This window comes from Thermobia domestica, chromosome 5, assembly GCF_964235325.1.
Source record: "Thermobia domestica chromosome 5, izTheDome1.hap1.1, whole genome shotgun sequence".
Lineage (NCBI taxonomy): Eukaryota > Metazoa > Arthropoda > Insecta > Zygentoma > Lepismatidae > Thermobia > Thermobia domestica.
Window position 1 is genome coordinate 115,878,356 of NC_137458.1, and position 23,255 is coordinate 115,901,610.

The 23,255-nt window shown below is 35.4% G+C and overlaps 1 protein-coding gene across 6 annotated transcripts in view; it reads left to right on the forward strand.

The window, feature by feature from the left end:
* Nucleotides 1-23,255, forward strand: part of LOC145686057 (HEAT repeat-containing protein 5B) — a 356,761-nt gene that overhangs the window by 240,465 nt on the left and 93,041 nt on the right. For 4 of the 6 annotated variants that reach the window (XM_081758948.1, XM_081758949.1, XM_081758950.1 and 1 more), the window contains 7 exons: nt 2,663-2,789; nt 5,833-5,944; nt 8,482-8,600; nt 9,463-9,596; nt 11,174-11,283; nt 12,915-13,078; nt 18,397-18,429. In XM_081758948.1, coding sequence (XP_081615074.1) covers nt 2,663-2,789; nt 5,833-5,944; nt 8,482-8,600; nt 9,463-9,596; nt 11,174-11,283; nt 12,915-13,078; nt 18,397-18,429 — 799 coding nt within the window. The remainder of the gene's footprint in view (nt 1-2,662; nt 2,790-5,832; nt 5,945-8,481; nt 8,601-9,462; nt 9,597-11,173; nt 11,284-12,914; nt 13,079-18,396; nt 18,430-23,255) is intronic. The other 2 variants (XM_081758952.1, XM_081758954.1) reach the window with 1 other exon arrangement.

Sequence of the window (23,255 nt, forward strand, 5' to 3'; positions counted from 1 at the left end):
AGTGCAGAAACAGTGGCTCAGCGTTCACCTCTGGTGCATGGGGTCCTCAATTCGATCCCAGCTCGCCAAGTGAACTTAGTGGTGGACAAACACCGTGTGCGTGGGTTTTCTCGGGGTTATCTCGTTTCCTCCCACTTTCTTCATTCCACTATTTCATTCATTTCTCATCATCACCGTCTCCTTTAGCCTAGCCGGCACAATCGTGGGACGTAAAACTCAAAGATTTCATTTCATTATTTTTTCAATAATGTAGAATATATGGATTATATTTCCTGTAACGTGGTTTCAGTGTGTTTGTTTGTGTGAGTGTGTGTGTGTGTTTTTTTTTTTTTGGGGGGGGGTCTTGATACCTAAGTGATTACGAACAAACATGAAAACACCATAAGTTTTCGTACAGAAATACATAACTTTTATATTAATACGTTCAATATTACGGATTACCGTTAATTTCTTTTTTTCTTTCCGTTACATTTATTGCCCTCAGTTCGAATAATAAGATAAGTCACCACAATCGAACACTTTAATTTATACGTATAATTGCAAGAATTCACGATTGCATAACTTTGAAATTAGACACATCAAATACACATCACAACTACCTATTATTCTCAAGTCTCCATGAATATCTTTCAGTTGTCATAGCAGCCCGAAACAAGCAACTATATCTGGTTACTGTACTACTAGTACGTGATTATATATCTATCTCAACATATATTTTCTACCTTTTTTCTTCTTCTTCTTCACAACAGATCTTCACTTTTAAGCACCGTTGCCCAAAATAGCTACAATTAGAAATGGAATTAATTCACAGATATCAGATATACAATATCATTGTAATACAGCCACTTATTGTCATTATCACAAGTTGCTTGTCAGGTGTTATTCTCCAACTTCGTAGGTTAATTTTAAGTGTAAGTTTCGTTTATTGAGTACGCGCCTTCTGCAAATATTGAATAAGTCTTAACATACTGCGGTTATTTCTTATGGGCTAAAGGAGGCGCATGTTACGTGGAGTAAATACGGTAATTGTAGAAAAATCAATGGAAAGAGATCAAGAATTCCCAGATAACCCACCAACATGATATTCACTTCAAACTCATTTATCCTGGAATCGAACTAAGGATCCTTACATTCTTTAATTAGTGAACTCTTCTGTGTACTTCCCTGTTAATTGTTCTATTGGCCCCGGATACATAAGTTAGAATTTTAAAAAAGTGTATACTGTGAAATCAAAGTTACACTCTCTTGTATTAATATGGAAACTAGTGCAAACATTGGACAATTCAGCCATATAGTAAACTTAGGTACTGTGTTGTATAGCGTCTGCTTTTTGCTGTCGATGGTGCTTCGTATTTGTTTCTTGTCTTTTCTTTATTTTTTCTCTAATACCTCAGATTCTTCAAGTTTCACCAGAAATTCGAAGAGTGAACAAAATATTAGAAGGTTACTTTATCCAGAATAAGCCTCCAATGATGCTTTTCTGTTTTTCTAAACATCTTTTACTCACGTATTCTGGATTCGAACTAGAGACCCTTAAATACTTGAATTAGTAAACAGTGGTTATTGTCCAATGTTCGCACTAGCCTTCATATTAATACAAGATAATGCATATTCGACTTCACAGTACGTACACTCATGTCTAAAATTATTGTCGCATGTCTATAAATATGTTGTTGTAGGAATATAATTTGATAACGAATTCGCCTGATATTCCTTATAACGTTAGTATGTGTACAATCGGCAAAGACATGTATGTGGCAAATTTCATGTCAAAAGAGCAGCAAATAAGAACAGTAAAACGAAAATAAAACTTTCTTGTCCATTTATCAATATTTTGTTTTACTCATTCTAATTTTCGTATTTATAATTCTTTTCCTATGAAATTTACCACAAATATACGTTTCCCGATCATACACATAGTATCAGTATTAAAAGTACCCTACAAAATCATTATCAAATTATATTCTTACAAGAAGATAGTTATAGATATGCGACAATCATTTTGGACATGAGTGTACCTTTTAAAATGCTACTTTGCCTGTCCGGGGTCAATATAAATATTAACAGGGAAGTACACAGAAGAGCTCTCCAATTCAAGGTTCCTTAGTTTAATCTCAGAATTAGTAAGTTTGTGGTGGACAATATGTCCGTCGGGTACCTGGGGATTCTTGATTTTTTTCCATCGATTTTTCGTACGATTACCGCATTTACTTTACGCAACATCCGACTCCTTTACTCATATGATGAAGCCCACTAGAATTGGGCAAAATATTAGATATATTGTGTAGCGTTTGTACGCTCCTTTTTATAACTTACACGATCATGAGCAAAAAATTGTTAGAAAACTATGATGCTTAAGTTCTTCATTTGTGAAGATATACGCAAGAAAAATATTGTGTCTTTTAATAAACAATATATATACTGATTTTAATTACCACAGAGGAATAATATTGCTTGCACATTACATTATATCACATTACATGTGAGACAAATAATTCATTTCATTTGTAGTGTAGTTTCAACTATTCTAGAATATGTAAACACTACAACCTTTAAATTATATTCCGTTGTCTAAATTCAGTGTTTATATGCATTTTAGAATACCTAGTGCTACTACTTTTGAAATGTAAATTTCAATTTCTTTCACTTTAATCAATTTCAGATGTATAGATGGCGTGGAAAACATGAAGATATCACCCGAAGCAATTTCAGGATATAGTGGAGCTTTAGCTGCGGTGTTAGGTGGTGTTCGGCTCTCACCACTTGGTGTTCCTCATACGAAGGGAAAAGTAAGTACGTAGGGAATTCAGTACATGAATGCAAATTTAATTTATCAAAAATGACTGATGCATTTCATTCTATATTGAATGCAAAGAGAATTGTTGTTTTGATGTAGTGAATACTACATTGCAACTAAGCATTTTATTTAGATACGATATATTGTACCAGAATATGCATATCTTAAATGAACATTTCCTTCCAGTTACTTAATGATAGGACGTTAACTGCTTCATAGTTTGTCAAATATCAAAATGATACGAAGATCTGTCTTATTTTAACCCTGGCTAATCAGACGAGTGCGTGCTTTTCTTTTTAGAATGAGAAGGGGAATAAAATCATCTGTTGAGTCTACTTTTGCATCTCATGTTAATGTGTATAGACTAATGCTGTGAATTATAAATAATTATTAATGAAATTGCAAAACATACGTACATTGCTGTGATATTAGGGTAAGTTAAAAGAGAGAAAATAATAGATGGATATCGCTTTCCTTGACAATTTACGAAACTGGTAGGGGCAAAGAGAATTAAATGAGTGTCAAATAAAGATAGTAATGGCAATGATATAAAATATATTTGTGTGATAATCTAATACTTGTATAAATACTATTAGTCTAATAGTTCTATTAATACTGCGTAGTCTATTAGTTCTCGAAATGTTACCAGGGGGCTAAGTCTGTGTAATGTGTCGGATATATCATTCGTTACGTGCTGTTGAACCACTATTAACTTTATATGGTATGGTGTAGAATCGCTTTCGATCTTTCTTCATTCTCACTACCATTGAACTACCATGATACAGGATATATTATTTGTAGATCCTGCTTAAATCTAAAGGTTTTAATAGGGTGCATGTGAGTTCGAATCTTTCAGAACGATTTTTACAGGAAAATAGTGTCCCGCAAGGTAACGTCCTTAGTGTCATACTGTTTGCTGTTGCTGTCCAACAGTGTTCTATCTCACATTCAGGCTTCTGTTTCTGGTTTACCGTATGTTGATGATCTAGTTATTTATTGTCGTTCCAGATACCTTCCCAGTAGGACTCAGCAGCTTGAGCTTACATTAAATTTTCTTCTTTGCTGGTCGAACGAGACAGGGTTTCGGTTTTCTAATCATAAAACTCAGTATTTGTATTTCTGTTGCCAACGAACTTGCCGTGTTTATCCGTATTTGTATCTCGGCGGCATTCATCTCTTATTTGTTGAAATAGTTCGGTTTTTGGATTTGATCTTTGATCGTCGTGTAACGTGTGCACCACAAATTCGAAATCTTAAATATTCTTGCCTCCGAGCTGTGAACTTGCTTCGAGTTCTTTCCCACTGCAGTTGGGATGCTGATCGTATAGTTTGTTGCGATAATAACGTAGTCTAATTGTCTAACTTAGACTGTGACTGTGTTGTTTACTCATCAGCCCTTTCCTCTCTACTGAAGCACCTTGATACTGCACATCACTTGGGACTTCGACTAGTTGCTGGTGCTTTCGGAACTAGCTCTGTATCTAACTTGGTTCGTTGGCGATGGTTCGTTGAAGCAAACGAACCATCGTTAGCTACCGTCGCGAGAGATTTTTCTTTAACTATACAGCTCCTGATTGTTGTATTTCTGATTACCTTTGCAGTTTTTCTTTGCATGGTGGCCAGATTTACGACCGATATGCAACACGTCGTCGGCCAGACACCCATGATAAGTTTGTGGTCATGAGTGTCCCAGCGCAGAAAAATCAGTGTGGCCATGTCTTTGATTGTACCATTTTTGTGCTCTTCTACCATCGTTGTTAACTCCACCAAGACATCTCGGTTGTCGTCACATACCAAACAGCACACAAGTACCCAGGAGCAAAAGTTTGGAGCGTTACTTGAACAGTATCCTGATTTTGTGTTACGTATAAAGACGGTTCAAAAGATAGAATTCTGTCGGCTGTGCCTTCGTCTCGAACTCCTTAGAATTTAGTCTGTATTGCCTGTGTTCAGTATTTACTGCTGACCTAACAGCAGTTACAGTTGCGCTAGATTGTGAGATTAATCTTGAGCTACGTCATGTGCTTATCTGCGCTGTCTTGTAAAGCGTTATTAAAAGCCTGTAGAATGTCTTTAGAAAGCTGGGTATCGTTGTCGTTTCCTGCTGGAGACAGGTCGGCATTCGGAAAAGCAAGCATACCAACACAGCAGCCGAGAACACCATATTGGCAAATACTGGAACACTCTTTCATGCACAGATCTCTGTAGTTATATAATCAGTGAATTCGCTCTCACTGGCAAGCATCGTGGAACCAGGCAAATGACAATAAGCTTCACTCAGTAAGACTTCTTTTGAGCAATTGGCAGACGTCTTCGTGTACTAGGCAATGAGATGAAGTGATTCTAACTCGCTTACATGTCGGACACTATCATTTAACACATTCTTATTTAGTGCGTGGCGCTAACCGTCTTATTGTGAAAGCTGTGTTGTCCTACTAAGTATTCGACACATTGTAGAATGTCCAGAATACTCACACCTCATAGAATGCTTAGGAATGCCTGAAAATCTTAGTCAGGTTTTGGGAGATAACGTGGTCTTTAGTGGCTGCATTCTCAATTTATTCGTGAAATTGGAATAGCTGACGCACTCTGAGGTTTCCTTATTAAATTTTTGTGTTACATGTTATTAGTATTGATATTTTTGAATCATTTTCTTGTTATATATTTTACATTTTGTTCTTTAATATTTTTTACGATCTCTGTTTTAATTTTTATAGTGTATTTTCTGTTTTTCTGTTCTATTTTGTAGTATGACTTGAAATACACGTATAGCCTCACTGCTGACGCACTCCATTAAACCATAATCATTCAGTTTTAAAACTGTTATTCAACGAGAGCAAAATTTAATTGAAGAATGTTATGGTTGTTAAGTAATATCGTTTAAGCTTTATAATCGGCATGTGTTGAGCATTGAGGTAAACTACAATACAGAAATGCAAATAAGTCAAAAACGAAACTATATTGGTTAGTAATTCTCCAATAAAACTAAAATATTCAAATACTTATGAAATTATGTCTTTGTGTTTCTATTATAGATTATATTTAATACTGCCGAGGAACTACTAAGAAGTGCAAGTCAGAATAGCAGATTATCACTAAACAGAACTCAGGCAGGATGGTTAATAATTGGTGCCATTATGACCTTAGGTAACTACTTCTTTATTTTGGTTTTATTATTTGTAATTTTTAAAAATATATTTATTGAGCCAATAGCATAAATGACCGATATTTTCAATTGTGTGGTGTGTATTAAACTGATTTAGTGTTCTAGTATGTGTAAAAATACTTTCTGTAAATTTAAACACACAAGCATTATGTTTCACGGAAGAATCAAAATTCATATTTGGCTGTCAAAACATTCTAAATCTTCGATAATTGAACTACAAAGTTCAATATATGATCGTATGATGACAAGCAATATATAAATATATTCTCTAAGGCCCCACCTCGGCAGGTGTCAGATGTATGGGAAAAAATAAATGTTGCAACACGGAATTTGTTACTTTCCTGCTGTATGATATGAAATACAGTGAGCTGATCAGTACGGGACTGTATACCTACTATATATAAAATACTGACCTGCCGCTGAATTAGGCATATCTATGTAGTACTGTGTTGGCTTCCCTCTGGCTTTTGTAGCGACCCGGCGAAGTAATGACTCCACTACCTTTTGGACATATCTGAAGGTATTGCAAGCCATGCGTCCTCCACAGCGAGCCATCGCTGGCTGATGTTCATTGGTGGGGCTGTCTGTTCCATACAGTCCTTTACACGACATCCCATAAATGTTTCACTGAATTTAAATCTGGACTGCAAAGGTGCTACTGCATTAATTAGAGGTCGGTAGAGTGTTCCTCAAACCATTCGGTGGTTGTCCGGAACCTGTGGGCTAGAGAATTGTATTGCTGGAAAATACTGTCCCGTTTGCATCAAACCACAGTCATGATGTGGGTATACATAGTCCCCAGAATATCCACATACATGTTGGAATTCAGGGACCCTCTTACGCGGACTAATGGTGCGAATTATATCCAACTGAAGACACTCTAGGCCATAATAGACCCTCACCACCTTGCACTGTTCCAACCTGATATGCGGGATCCATGCCTTTATGCTATTGTCGCCAGATTTGGACTCCCCTATCGGCACGATGCAATCGGAATCGGGACTCATCACTCCAGGCTACCTGTTTCCACTGTTCCATTGTCCAATCCCTGTGCTTTCCAACCCATGCAAGGCGTTCAGTCCGATGGCGGCCTGTGAGCAGGGCATTCGGGTTGGTCTTGGGCTCTTGAATACAAGACTATACAGGGAACGCTGAATCGTGCACGCAGTAGCACTTCGGATGGAACCCTCATTCAGTTGGGATGTGATTTGCAACAGGATCTGGCCTCTATTAGTTCGTTCGATACTGCTCAACCGGCGCAATCCACGTTCATTGAGGATACACTGACTTTTGCATTGTGACCAATTCCCGAATATCGTTCCTGTATTTGCATAAAGTCGACACACCCTTGCAACTATGCACACGAAAATCCCAAACGCAATTGATTCGCAATCTCTGAAATGGAGTACCCCATTCGTCGAGCGCCAACAATTTGCCCTCGGTCTAAATTCTATGCTTTTCTCATTTCGCTTGTCACAACTGTGTCTTGCAACCACAGATCCTGCCCATTCATATTTCCAATGCAAGTAATCGGAGCAACACATATGTGGACATGACAATGTGAGAACTTCAAACAGTCAGGTTTGCCTAATTCGGAGGCACGTCAGTATATATATATATAGTGTAGAGAAAGAGAGAGAGGGAGAGGAATCTATAAGCGAAAATGGAAAGAGATTTACTTTCAAAAATGATAGTAAAAAATGAATGCTATAAAATATCTATAAATTATTGAAGAAATTAAGAAAAAAAATAATAAATGTGATAATGACACGTATAAAAATTGAGAGGTAATTCAGAATTAAGAGTACGTAAGAAAACTAATTGAAAAAAAAAAAAGATAAAAAATGGTATGAAAGGCGGAGTGAGTGAAGGGAAATAGGATGTAGATGGTTAAGACTAGGGGATCAAAGATTTTTTGGGAAGGACATGAAAAGAGAAGGATTTTGAAGGCACTTATGCAAATGTTTGATCAACTGCACTGATGTGGTGGGATGTGCTGTGATACAGGTAGACGGGTAATTTGAACACTTCGCGAATTTGCGGATAGAAAGAGGAATCACAGTTTCGCCAACATAGAAGGCTGGACAGTGGGTATATTTCTGGCATGTTCGCCTATGGACTTAATTCCTTATCACCGTGGACTGACTTGATTTCCTACGCACTTTTAGTTTTGTGTATTCAAATTCCTGTTATGTATTTTTTACAATTGCTTTTCCTTTGTAGTATTCATTCTTCATTATCTTTCATTATTTTCATTGTTTTTAAATATTTTTATTATTCATATTATGCACATAACTTTTTGTCGTGATTTATTATTCTTTCACTCTCTTGCACTCTTAGCAACCCACCTGTTCCATTAACACTATCACGTGGCACTGAATACTAACGTTGTGCCTACCTAGATCCTTCACAACTACTTCTGTATTCTTTAATTTTTCTTTTCTTTCCTTCCTGCCTCTCCTCTTTTAGCGAAAGATTACCTTTAAATAAAAATATAATCACAATTTATTTATTTTAGGCATACCTGTAGTTCGTGGCTTACTTCCTAGGATGCTGCTGTTGTGGAGAAATTCTTTCCCACGTTCAAATAAAGAACTTGAATCAGAAAAAGCTCGAGGAGATGCCTTCACTTGGCAGGTATGTTGTGTTATTATTCTAAAAAGAACAGGTAATTTGTAAGAACGTATAACAGCTCTAGGTTATGAGTAAGCAGGAAAATAAGGAAGCAGAATTTTATCGATAAAAACTCAAGTTGTAGAAATTAAAAGAAATTAATATTTAAACTCACAAAATTCATGTATTATTATTAATGAAGCATCCTGCTGATACTAAGAAAAATAACTTATGTTTACTATTCTGTAAGTAGCAAATATACCTGAATAATAAAATTAAAAGAAAAAAATATGCATCGTAGGAAGAGAGAGAGAATTAGATAAACGGACTCGTGTGTATAAAGATTTCCAGTTATTATTGTTAGTGAAATGAAGAATTTCACTGTCTTTTATGTGCAAGCTATAATACTTCCGTCACTTAAAATGATGTATATTCATAATGACAGTTCTGTATGATATATTTCGTATTTCAGAATCCTAATCACTACTTATAATGGTTGGTTTTGAGTAGTTGAAGTAGAAAGAATAATGCGTCCATAACGGAAACAGAATTACATTCTTAATTTTAAAATATAGGAAGAAATGTTTATTAATGTGAAGACATTTTTACTGTTATCGATAAATAACGTGACTAAAGATTGTTACCGTCGTAGGTGAGTAGTCCATTGACAGCAACTATGTTTGCAGCCATCAGCCTTCCCCATGGTTGTTGTGGTTAACCTTTATTATTAAAATCGAACTGCCACTAAGAATTGACATAGAACGAAGCCAATAAATAATATTTGTATTTTCTGATTAGGAGGTTACAAGTTTTCGTTATTCAAAATGCATTTGCTTGTATAAAAATGTAATGAAATGGGAGTTTATATTTTCTTTGTCTTTTCCAGGTGACATTAGAAGGGAGGGCAGGAGCTCTCTCTGCAATGCATAGCTTCCTGCAGAATTGTCCCGAATTAGTTACAGATGATATTATCAGAAGGCTTCTTACCCCTATTGAATCGGCACTAGCAATGTTAACAAAGTAAGTAAAAATATATTCTTACATATTGCCACAGATTATTGCCAAGAATTTTGTAGTCATCATCATTAACTTCTAAGTGAATTGGCTGCCTCCAGAAAACTTCCTGAACTAACAAAGATTAAAGAACTGGTCACGAACTAACTTCAGCAATCCACATGCTTGACAGAACAAAGATCTATTCAATCTATGAAGCAGATCTTGGAGAATCATGCTAATAGTACAGAATGTTTTATATTAAAATAGCAAGCAAACTGGTGTAGTTTTAGTTCATTCACAGTGAGGCAATTCGAGATCAGTTCGTTCAGGGATTTTTGGTAAGGTTGCATAGAAAAAAAAAAAAAAAACTAGCCGTACTGAACATTAGTTTGTCCAAAGTCATTGATATAAGGTTACATTGTTAGAACGTGAAATCATTATTTTCTATCACAGTGATGCAAGGATGGAACAATTACGATACCGAACTGGAACAGTGGTAAATACGAAGTAAAATCCATCGCGAGGACACATCGCAGGCCATGTAAATTATTATGCTTGTGCGAAATTGCACAAGTCATACTGATGTCCTACTAAAGCTCCTCAGTATTATTCTAACAAATTTTCGATGTTTCCAAGCCATGTTGCTGCCTTTGTTTTAAACCATATGAACAGAGATGACGGCTTGTTGCATTCCCCCTACATCTGAAATAGTCATCGACTAGGGAGAGTGTCCCAAAACTTCTAGTGGAAATCTTCTTTCTAGGAACGAGTAAGTTTGACAACGGGTATAAAATCTCATTATACAGGAAAATAAAAAGCTCTCGCATTTCCTTTAGCTCGTCCAGCATACAACCTGTTCATAATCTGGCATTTCACACAGCAATCATAGTGGTAACTTGATGGATGCCGCGCGAACGCACCCAGAATACGTCGCAGGATACGTCAAATCTCCAGGGTTAACCACATTTTCAGACGCCGCATCATCTAGATAACTGTTCCACTAGATGACTTCACACCATACTTTCCTTTGCCAGTCATTAGTACCTTCAAATATAAAAAACTACTTGTAGTTATTTATCTTAACATTGCTTATATAGACTTTCCATCCTTATATATTACTTTTTAAGTTAACAACTTTCCATTAAACTAATTTGCACTGGCAGAAGAGGCAGCATAATTTTTTATACTTACTAATTTTCTTCAGTCATTTTAGTTAATTAATTAATTTATTTGTTCAATAAATAAATAAATATTAAAGTTTAAAATGTTGTTTAGATTGTTTGTGGTGCAGCAAATTTTCCTCATTTTCTGGAGTAAAATTGCGAAAATTGAACTACGAGATTTGTTTCCTTTCAATGTACAAACCATTGTCAAAAGAAAATTTATAAATAATGTAAATAAGTATAATAATAATAATAATAATAATAATAATAATAATAATAATAATAATAATAATAATAATAATAATAATAATACATTTTTAAAGTTTATTCCAAGTTTCCTGTGCATATTATCAATATTTATTGTAACTTCATATATCTGCCAACGCAGATATTAAAAGTACAATAGTAATTGATGTAATATTATTTTTTTCTTTGTAGTATTTCAACAGTGCTCAAAACCTACGGTCAGCATTTGAAAGCGCCTGCTGCGATGGTCCGATTGAGACTATACGAAACGTTATCACTTCTACCTCCAAATGCCTTTGAAGGTAAATTACTTTCTTTTCTTCTTCTTTTTCTTTTTCTTGTAATTTTCTTGTACTTTATCCAAGAATTCATTAAGTGTTTTCATTACAATCGTGCCCATTTTTCATGTTTCAAAATAACACGAAAAAAAAAAAAAAAAAAAAAAAGACGTCGCAATTGGTTAGTTAAATAGTGTTTTCTGGTGGTGTGTATTGTAGACTAATTCATTCCCAGAGTGTAGAAATACAACTGGAAGAAAGAGTTAGTAGACAGATGGTAAGTATATTTATTTTGAAATTTCTCTTCACAAGGCAAGTATGTTGCAAGAAGTTCACGATGACATATCATAGAAATAGGTACGATACGAAGAGTGCTGAAGAAGTTTCTGCAGACTACAACTTGCAGTGGCACCAGTGTTCCGTTGTTATACATTTCGGAAGAATAGATCTTTGTGTGCCTTAAATTATCTTTGTTTATTTTCCTCTTCGCCTATTCATCTATTTTCTACAGCAGTTGAAGTAATTTTGTGTGAACAATGGAAATTTCTAGCGAACACTTTCGGGCAATGATTTTTTTATGATTTCAAATATAGTTGAACACGAAAATAGTGCATCGAGCGATTTCATTTGGCTTTTTGGGGTGGAGCACCATCCAGTAGAACTGTGTACAATTGATTTTCCAAATTCCAGCGTGGTCGCATACTTTTCAATGAAGGATTTCGTAAAGGTCGTCCATATACGTCTGCTGTTGTTAGTTATGTTGATACTGTTCACGAAATGAGGGAGAGAAATCAACGTGTGACATACCATGAGGTTTAGGCATCCTCGAACATTGACATGCAATTTTGGATGGGCACCTAAACGTACGGAAATTTTCAAGCCGTTGGATCCCATACAACATGATCGAAACTCAAAAACATGCTCGTGGTAATTGGTGTAAAGAATGCTCAGAAAATTCAACCGAGGTAAGTCAAATTTAGCAGTACATCGTTACAGGAGTTGAAATTTGGATGTATTCGTATGAACCCAAAACTATACAGAGAGTAAGTAGTTGTTGGTTTGAGAAGTGCTGCTGAGGAAATAATTACTTGTTTCTTCGGTTACACCGGACATGTGACAACCATAGCTGTAGGACTGTAAATGCTGAGTAATAGAAAACAATTTGTTTGGCAGAGATTATCAGGAAATTGCATAAAATTAATCCAAATCGTCACATTATTCTTTAACCACAGCGCTAGTTCCCACTCAGCACACCAAACTGTTGATTTTTTCCAGTAAAAATATTGAATTAATGACTCATTGTCCATACTCACCTGATTTAGCACTCAGTGACTTCTTTTTGTTCCATGCGTGATGAGAGATTTGTGTCGCCTGAAGCAGCTGTTTACGCATTCCGAACAGCAGTTTCCAAAGTACTGTGAAATATAAACGGATATGATTAAACAAACAATCAAAGGTAATTTAAACATAGATTCCGAATTTTGTAATATCGGAACACTAGCGCCACTGTAAATAGTAGTTTTCAGAAATTATTCCAGCAGCCCTCGCAGTGCTCGATATAAAATTGTTATGAACGCTATGTATGCATTCATTCTATAGTAGACACAGTACATATATTTAGAAAGAAAATTAATTCTTTTTTCTTTACTTTTTAGGATCGTATACTCACCTACTACGAATGCTGGTGGCTGAATTTGCACTGACAGAAAATCCAGCAAATACAACTACTTCTCAGCTGAGGGTTGTTTGTCACGCTGATGATTCTGTAATCCTCGGAACATGGCTTCAAGAGACTGACCATAAAACAATTGAAGATCAGGTAGCAAAATGGCTAGAATAATACTTTCGCTTGTTCTACACTTTCAGTTTCGCTTTACGTTTGTGTGTAAAGAAAAACTTTGCAGGGTTATTTGCATGGGTAAAATTATTTATTTACTAAATGAACAATACTACACAATTTGCACAGCTATGTTGCTTATCGTATTAAAGAAATTTAATACCTTTCGTATGAACAAATAATAGAAGAGGAATAATTTTTAACAACTTCTTTTATATAATCCTTCCTTCTTCTTCACTTTTTCGCTTAGGGCAGTATCATTTCTACTTGTTTAGGGAAAATTATTTTTGAAAGCTGAAGATCTAAGAGATACACTTTTAGGGTAACTTTTGAGTCGTGTTTAATGTTGGACACTTCCATCCCCCCCCCCCCCTCCTTTCTCGTCCCTGGTTCTAATATGGGGATTCTTAAATCTAAATCCTGTTCAGATTGTCTCCTTGACATATTTGTTTTTAGCGTCTCCTCATCATGTTATAGTACGTTGAGACAAATGACTGAAATAGAATCGATTCAAAATGTATGTGTTGTTGAATGATATCGCGTAGATTAGTAGTTAACTGTGTGCGTATAACCAGATGAAATATAAATACAAATTGATTATGCTCCTACAATGCGTATGCCTAGCAGACATGTAGCATGTGTCATTCTGTGTAACAGTTACATGACAAATACCATGCTAGTGTTCAGCATTTACAAGCAATTCTAACGAATCAAACACGTTGTATATTATCACTTAGGAATGGGTATTTGCGACATATTACGAAACTTAACGTTATCTCCGCAGCTGTTGAATGTGGTCCTGTAATTAAGCTCTTTTATGGTGGGGAACGGTCTGTTGTGCACCCACCAACTTCACGGGATTCAAGTATCTTCGTGGTTCAAAGTCCTTAAAAATAGTAGGTCCCATCTTCCATAGCCACAGTATTGCATAAGCGGGTAAAATAAAACCATTGTTAGATTGTCTGTAGATGGGTGCAGTTACCGCCATATATAGCTCTAAGTTACTGTAACTGCTGATTCGTGTGTGAATATGCCTGTGTGTACTGTTTGTCAGTACCAGGGAGTTATGAGGACATAAATATATATACAGAATATTAATATTAATAAAAATATACCTATATGACGCACGTAATAAATGACATATTTATGAATGGACATTTAGGGCATGCATTCAATGATATAGGGATCGTGGAGAAATAGATTTTGAGGCACAAAGATTTTTTTCTGAAGTGTTCATTGACCAATGTAACTTCCGATAGCACCATTAATTATTATAGAAGTTTAAATCCAAGTCATAAATGGTTAGGTTTGTTTGGGAGATGGTTTGAACTCTGTTGGGAGTACATGTGGTTGGATTCCGAGCTAAACTGTATATCTACTCATTTAGCCGTTGTACTGAAAAATGGATTGAAAAGAAAAAGAAAAGTCCACAGCGCTGAAGTCCGTGAAGATTTCTACTAAATAAACAGCTTAATAGTTGGGTGGTGCGAGAACCTTTATCACTTTTTTTTTCTTTCTAAAGCTGTGTGTGCTAATTCGTAATTTAAGTTTCTACGCAAATGTCTTACGATGCTGTTCAACGTCGAACATTCTGTATCCCACTAGAAGTGGAACATTGGACCATTTGCATAATAGACACCATGTATCCATCCAGTTACAGGAGCCGAAATCATGGTTAACATTAAATTTGAAGTTGATATTAAGAAGTACAAGTGAGTTCTTTAGCATGTTCATAGGTACATTTCTGCACTCCCATTAAGACAGAGAGGCTGCATGGTACACGTTTTGATACACACTTTTAGCGGAATATATTTATACAGTACAATAGATTTACTTCAGGAGATTAAAAGTGAAAGTTGGTGGAATTTAAAACATCAAGAGCGCCAAGCACAATACCTAAATATAGTTCTTTTTATTATTTACTGATTTATTATTTTTAATGTGTATAATATTCCTTTTAGTAGAATTTTTGTCTTATTTTCATGAATTTCCTCATACTATCTTTATTCTTATTCCTCATTAATCGCACGGAATCATTTCCCTGATATGGTTTGTATTCTTACTGTAATTGTTTCATTCTCCTCTGATTTGAATCACCTTTGCCATTATTACGGCCTTTATTTTTGTATTAGTTTTCACACTAAGCCAGAGTACCCCAAACTATAGTAATATGGAAAAGAAGTTCGTTTTGCTCATTTATCGTACGTATCCAAAGAGCGAAAGGAGGAAGAAGTTCCACTCCTTTATTTATATTCGTACAATTAATAATACTGTCCACCGTTGATTCTATCAAGATTCATTATTTATATTTGAAGATATTAATTACTAATGAATTTCTACATCTTTGAGGCAGTAAAGCGTATAAATTTAAATCAAGTCAAGAGTTATCTTATTAGTTCGTGGCTTCTTGTTTCTTCGCATGTTAATATTCATGTATGACTTATTATTTATATATGTGCATTTCAAATATAATATTCATGTTAACTAATGTTTATAAAAGTCGATAGTTTGTATTACATGTGCTTTATAAGCAATCAAGTGCTTCTTATCTGTGTAATTGGTGCCCATGAAATCATTTAAAAGAAAAGTTTTGTAAAGAATTATGTTTCCACTTGAAATGAAATGCCTTGTTTTTGTGAAATTGTACAGATTTTGTGTTGTAGTTATTATTATTCGTACATTTCTGTTTAATTTAGTTACGTTTTCGTGTACGATATGAGACTGGAATCAGAAATACTTAAATTAACTAGTTTTATAATTTTGAGTATTAGTTTAAATAGGCGTGTTTTCGGTGTTATGCTTATATACATCTACTTGCTGATAGTTCTCATTCGAAATGTGTAATCAAAACATATTATGAAAATCGTAATATTTCAGGAGGAGATTCGTTCTGTGTGCTTTTGTGATACATTTCACACACAGTTGTGCTGTGTGCAAAGTTTAAAAACAGCGGAGTTGTCAAATTTTTCATTTCATCTTCGATTGTGCGTTCTTAGTGAACTTCTCAGGACTGTAGAGAATTGTTTTTTGCAGTAGTATGGTTCAAATGATACGTCCAAATAGATACTTTTGTTCATTTTTTAATAAGTTATTTAACCAATTAAATGTATACTCACCCGAGAAGTGCACTTGTAACAATACATTTATGGCAATATGTCGGAAACTTCTGTTTCATTTCTCAAGCCTTAATACAATCTTCGAGATTTCTAGAAATTCATTAAAAGCATCATGATTACAGTTTTTCGGCTTCTATACAAAAAGACTATAGTAAAAGTATATGCAACCACAAGTCACTACAATATCATGTTTGACAAAATTGGCAAGTCGACAGGCAATCACGTTTATTGTTTTTTCATTGATACTCTCTATTCTTGTAAAAATGGTTTCTTCTTTGCGTATCTTGAACACATAATATACTTGGATAATGAGAAAAGTTATACTACATAGAACTAAAACAACAAAAATACATACATCACAAACACAAATCACAGCCACAATTTGTGAATATAGCTATCGAAAAATATTGAAGGCGAAATTATGCCTAAATATGCTCCAAAAGTTCTTTGTACATAATTTAGCATTCTAGAGAACTATCAGTGTGTGTTGGTATCTTATGGTGATCTTTTGTTTAGTATCAACTAAGACATAACTTTGACAGTACTGTGTCTTGTATATGCATGATTCAAGCAGTCACTTTGAATCTATCTATATAATATTTCTTACAAATAATACTTAATACATTGAAAGAAGCAATTGAGTAAAGTTCTAATTTTATTTAGATTAATAGATGTTGAAAAGACAGAAAGAACAGAAGAACTTTCTTCTGTTTAATGGGTAGATTATGCTATTAGCTGCGAAGGGTTGTGATCGGTCTAGCTCTGTCAACCGAATGAAGTGTGATAATTTATAATTCAAATCGAGTAAAAATCTCAAAGAACAAAGTTGTTATTGAGGTATTGATAGTCTTTCCTAGAAATTTGCATAGTATTTCTAATTAAATATATATATACATTCTAAATTAAATGTAACTACCCTTAAGGGACATTGATTTGTCAACTGCTTTCTCTATGGTTATATGGGAAACACGGTAACACAGAAGTAGATCGCTTACTTCAGTTTCGATGAGTTTCAGGTCCTGGATAGTTTGTATTAGTGTAGTTATACCTAGGTATAACTGAAAATAATTAAAATGGAACATGGGATAGAATTTTCAATAGAAGTTAACTGGAACACAAAGGTATCATCTTACCGTCCATTTGGTGGATTTAAGGAAAACTTTAAGAACCTTAAGTCGGCTAGTTGGCGGCGGAATTTGAATCTGGGAACTCCCAACTACAAAGTTATGGTGCCAACTGTTCATGTACGCTCTTGATCAGTGTCTGTAATTTGTCTGTTCAGCGACGGGCTAATTCGATGTTGGCTTTAAGTCACATATTCGTCTATTCTGTTGGCAATCAGACATGAGACTCGCAGCAGTACATTCGAAAATACTAACCGTTAATCACGACAACCATTAATCTGCTAAGCGCCTATATGATGCAAAATTTTGGTTACACTTCAGAAGATCAGTTCTTACTTTGTCATTCTAGGAACAAATATCAAGCTGTATATATAATATACACCTCTGCATAAATATGTATAAACATTCAAATTATAATGTTCATTTTTTTTAAGTTACGCAAAGAATGATTAAGAGAGGAAAAGTAATATAGAAATTGCTGTCAAAGTAAGAGAAATTAAGAGCCAGAAATAGTAAGAACATTTTTCTGAGTGATTCGATAATGGTGAACCGTTTGAAACATTTTGTTGTTGTGCTTTTATAATTCTAATATGGAATTGTTTGTACTGATAATTAAATAGTATTTAGGGCAGCAGGGAGCTCACATATATTTAAAAAATGTAATACGTAACTAAATTATTTAATACATTATAAATGAACGCCTGAAACCGATGCACATGCATTTTAAAATTGATGATAGCTTTTCTAGACAGCACCTTTATTTTTACTTCTCTTTACCCTGGGAAAGTGTCTATTTTGTTTGGGTCATGATTTTAATGTGTAAGAAGTGTTTTATGTATTTGCTGTAGAAAGCTTTGCGAGTTACAAATCTTATAATTTCACCTTGCATGAACTTGGAAATGCTACTCAATATCACAGGTTTTTTCTTTCTTTTGCTTATGGCACATTCTTTCTCTATCTCTTGGTATCTTGTGTTATCATTGTATGCTCTTTGTTAGGTCTTTATTGGTGGTGGACTCTATAGCTATTAACAATTCCATTTTCTTCCTTCAATGTCTAGATGGAGCCAAATCGCAGGCCGGATGCTGATCATGTAAGTATTTTTATTTTGTGCTAATAATTGATTGGATGCTATTATTAATTTTTGTGGGAATGGGCTTTTCTAGTGCTAGTGATTTTGGTCATGCCCTTCATTACGGGTGGTTTGCTTTATCTAAAAATAAAGTAATAAAATACTAATATTATGTAATAACTATGTCAGCTGTAAAGTTCTAATCAATTGTGTGAGTGCAAGATATAATAGTTTCGGGAGTTTCGACGTGTTAGCAAAGCTTAGGTACCTGTTAACAAGTCGAAACTGTACTCGTAAAATCAGCAGAAATGTTGCAATCAGTAATATTAATTATAATGCAGAGGGAGTAAATACATTGAAGCACTTGAGCAATAATTATAAGAAAGAAGACGTAAGTTAACCGAGAAGAAGAAGTATGTTAATGGATAGACATGCTGGGACTGTCCGTGTAGAACCTTTAAGAGAAGTTCAAAGTAAAAATCTACATCTAAAAAAGATACTTTCGCATTTTGTAGTACATAGCTGTTAAAATGGATCGATAATCTTAAGGGATAAACACTAATTCAAAAGCAAAATCTTGATAAAAATATATGTGTGGAACGAAAGTAGGTGATAGCTGGTTACATACATACATATTGAAGAACATTAAAATATTAAATTAGACACTGAACATAGTGCGAATAATTAGATCGAGACATCTAAGACGCAGTTCAGGTTTTGCTAGGAGGGCAAGACTTTCTGCCGATATAAGCAGTTTTGCGTTTTTTAGTTTATAACTTTAATATTGGTTAAATGTTCATATACACATTTCAAACTCAGAAGGAAAGGGAGGGGAACAATTGCCTTACCTGACTGCCCTAATTGACGCGCCTGTTAAGACGAGCTGCATACATCACTTTGCAAGGAAATTCTCGCGGATGCATAAAGTGCGTGAAAAGTCGATAGGAAAAAGGCTTTTGAATAGACTGGAAATTATCTAAGGCATGATTTGTGGGAGATAGGTAGAAATAAGTTCTCTCTGGGTTGGATTATTTCAGATGGGGATCCATTGACATATTTTGATTGCTGAGGCGTTGAGTCTGCAGACTCTTTTAGCATAAAATTAGTGTGTCCGTTATTTACGAGATACGCTATTCGTTACGACTACTTCAGGAAGATAAATTTGTTCCCCATTTAGGTAGAGTTTTAATTTGGACATTATCTGTTTTGATTCTTAGATATAGTTAAATTCTCTTATTTTTCTCTACTCATTCCAGCAAATAAACACCGAAGAGTGTCTTCAATGCCAAGAAAACATATGCTTTCCTTCTTGTTTCTTTTCACTGAGCTTTAAGCTTAGAACGGAATTCGCGATAGATTTAGAAATACGGTCTGTTGAAACATCCGATTTCAAAGTAATGTATTTCTACGAATTATGAACGCACAAGTATTATTATTATTATTATTATTATTATTATTATTATTATTACAGCAAACAAAACAAAACTAAAAAAGATTCTATTTTCTCGACGAGAATTTCTGAAATCTGATTGTTTTCTCAGATACGTATCTATGGTAGTTTGGTTACAGTTGCTTTGTTGTAGTTCGTACAGCATCTACCTATAACTGGATGGATCGGGTTCCATTCCTGTGGATGTAGAATTTATTCTGTCGTTCTTTTCTCGTCCAAAGTGGCTCAGGGGCTCATCCATCCCTTTGCTCAGTGGGCCCTGGGGGAGGGAGAAGGATTCTATCGCTGACTACCATCTCTAAAACGCCGAGATCTTGAAAGTATGTTACTTGCTTTTATATTGGCGTGCCCTGAAGGGGGAGGGGGGACTGCGGAAGATTGTGAGATTTGTTACCTCTTTCATTTAGTGCGCGTGAGCTATATGTGTGTAGAATCTGATTAACTCTCAGAAAAAAGAATCACAGCCACTTAGGTGTGAAACAGGCTTCGTCACATAGATTATGTACAATATAATGATGGAAACTTACATATATATGTCAAATACTTTACAAAGCTTGTTTATAATATTGTCAAAAAGGTTGGGAATAAAAGAAAAGTTACCGTAATATCTTCTGAACGGGCTTGAAGTATTTGGTCTAGGAATTAATTCGTGCGGGTGGACAAGAGATGGCGCAACGAACGGAGCGTCCCACAGTTCCGTGTATCCACACATGTGTTGCAAACCCCTGTCATCGCGTATCGTTCGTAGTATAGGGCAGTGGATTAAAGCGTCAACAACACCAGTTTGTAGTTAAGTGAACATGGCGCAATTTGTGCCTGATAAAGTGTTTTTGCGGGGTGTCCTGCTGCATTACTTTAACATGCAGAAAAGTGCGACTGAAAGTCATCGTATTTTGGTGGAAGTGTATGGTGACCATGCTCTAGCTGAGCGAACGTGTCAGAAGTGGTTTGCACGGTTTAGAAGTGGTGATTTCGGCTTGGCAGACCAAGAGCGAGCTGGACAGCCAAAAAAATTTCAAGACGAAGAATTGACAGCATTGCTCGAGCAGGATTCGTGTCAAACGCAGGAACAACCTGCAGCAGCATTAGGCGTTGATCAAACAACAGTCTCCAAACGCCTAAAGTCATGGGAATGATTCAAAAGATGTCACATTGGGTTCCACATGAATTGAAAGACAGAGACGTTGAAAGACGAAAAACCATTTGCGAATTGCTGCTTCAACGACAGAGCAGAAAGGGGTTTCTGCATCGAATTATTACGGGTGATGAGAAGTGGATCCATTACGAGAACCCTAAACGAAAAAAGGCCTGGGTGAAACCAGGTGAACCAGGTCCATCACAACCAAAACGAGATATTCACTGTGCAAAGGTTATGCTGTGCATATGGTGGGATATGAAAGGTGTGGTGTACTATGAGCTGCTGCAACCGGGTGAAACTATGAATGGAGAACGTTATCGACGACAATTAATGCGTTTGAAGCAAGCTCTGGCCAGAACACGACCAAAATGGGAGAACAGACATGATAAACTTATTGTTCAACATGATAACGCTCGCCCACATGTCGCAAAACCGGTCAAAACCTATTTAGAAAATGTCGGATGGGAAGTTTTACCCCACCCGCCGTATTCACCAGACGTTGCTCCTTCGGACTACTACTTGTTCGATTGCATGAACAACGATTTGATTGGACAGCGGTTTACTTCTTCAGAAGATATCGAAACATGGGTCTCTGACTGGATCGCTTCCAAGGATGAGGACTTCTTTCGCCACGGAATCCGTACATTGCCTGACAGATGGGCGAAAGTGGTGGCTAGCGATGGACAATAGTTTTCTTAAGGTATTTATGTATTTTGTGTTTGTACTACAGCTTCAATGTGTGCGTACCAACCGCACGAATTAATTCCTAGACCAAATAGTTTTTGAACAGTAATGAATACAAATAAATATTGACCGTTCATCGTATTGTATAACATTTTTTAAACGTATATCTGATAGAAATTCATGTTTAGTCTAATAATTTTCCAATTGTTGTATTAGAACAAATTTTTTTTAGTGTATGTACAAGTAATAATAATCTTGACAGTTTTGTAATAGAAAAATACACACACACAATTAAGCGTGACTTTTTAATGATCTGTTGAACATCAGCAAATGAAATACAATAGAAGAGAAAATGTTGTAACTGTCATTTTCCAAAACACAGTTCGTTGTGGTACACCCATACATATGTATTATTTATAAAAGCATTTTGAAGTACTGAGGATTTTCACGAAAGTTTAAAAAAATGTATTTTTTCCACGGAAACTTCAAGAGTACAAAGAACAAATAAAATACATTTGATACAGTTTAATATTTAAATACATACCACTATTTTCGTCATAGTTGCCACCATTGCCTAGGTATTTTCAATCAGCGATGAACAAGATATTGCATACCATACTCTCAGCAACCAGCTGCAGTGGCATCTCGTTCATAGGAACATGTTGCCCACTCAGTGCATATTTTATCGACTCGAACAGATGAAAGTCAGAAGTACCATATGCTATTTATGTTGTAGCAAAGTTCAGTCAACATTCGAAACCGGCTAGAAGCTTGGACCTTTAGAATAGTTAGCGTCACGTTGTTACAGTCAGAGTTCATGGCTTCCCCTAGTTTCAGGATATTATACAGATAAATCTTGTCTTCTATTCCAAAAGACAGTAAACATCATTTTACCCAGGAGAATTACGCCATGGCTTTGTTCTTGGATGAGGAGCTCACATGTCACTATCCCGTGAGCTGCCATATTCCTTGGATTGAGTATGTGAGCAATCGTGGGGCTAAAAAACGCGTACTTTCGCAATATTTCAACTTTATCGACGTTATTTCCAACGTATTGAAGTCAATATGGAGCTTCTTACCCAATTCTTTGATTGAAAACCGCTAATTTTTCCGCAGATAAGCTAATGGAGACGCTCTTATTTTGTGATATGACAGCTATGATACGCAGTTAGAAACATTACTTGGTGTTCGCGGTGTTCATTAGCACTTACTACCTTCTTGTGTTAACATTCACTATTTAGTCTTCTTAAACAACTAGCGAGCTCCGATGTATGTCAGTGAGAGATTTTTTTTTCCGTATGGAAGAAATAATTTACATACCATTGCTTCATACACGTGTCCTTAACAAATATAGGTTTGTCAGACTGCCCTTCTACTACCATTTGTGACACAATAACTGTATTTCACAAATATATGTACTATATTCGAAGTCTACTCCCATACTATCAATTAAGATTCGAAATTGTGAAATTAGAGACTATTATTCTTCTTCCACATTTCCTGTATTTTTTTAAAAATTATTTATTTATTTATTTTTTTTAGTGAACATGCTCTGAAAAGGATATATGTGATTGA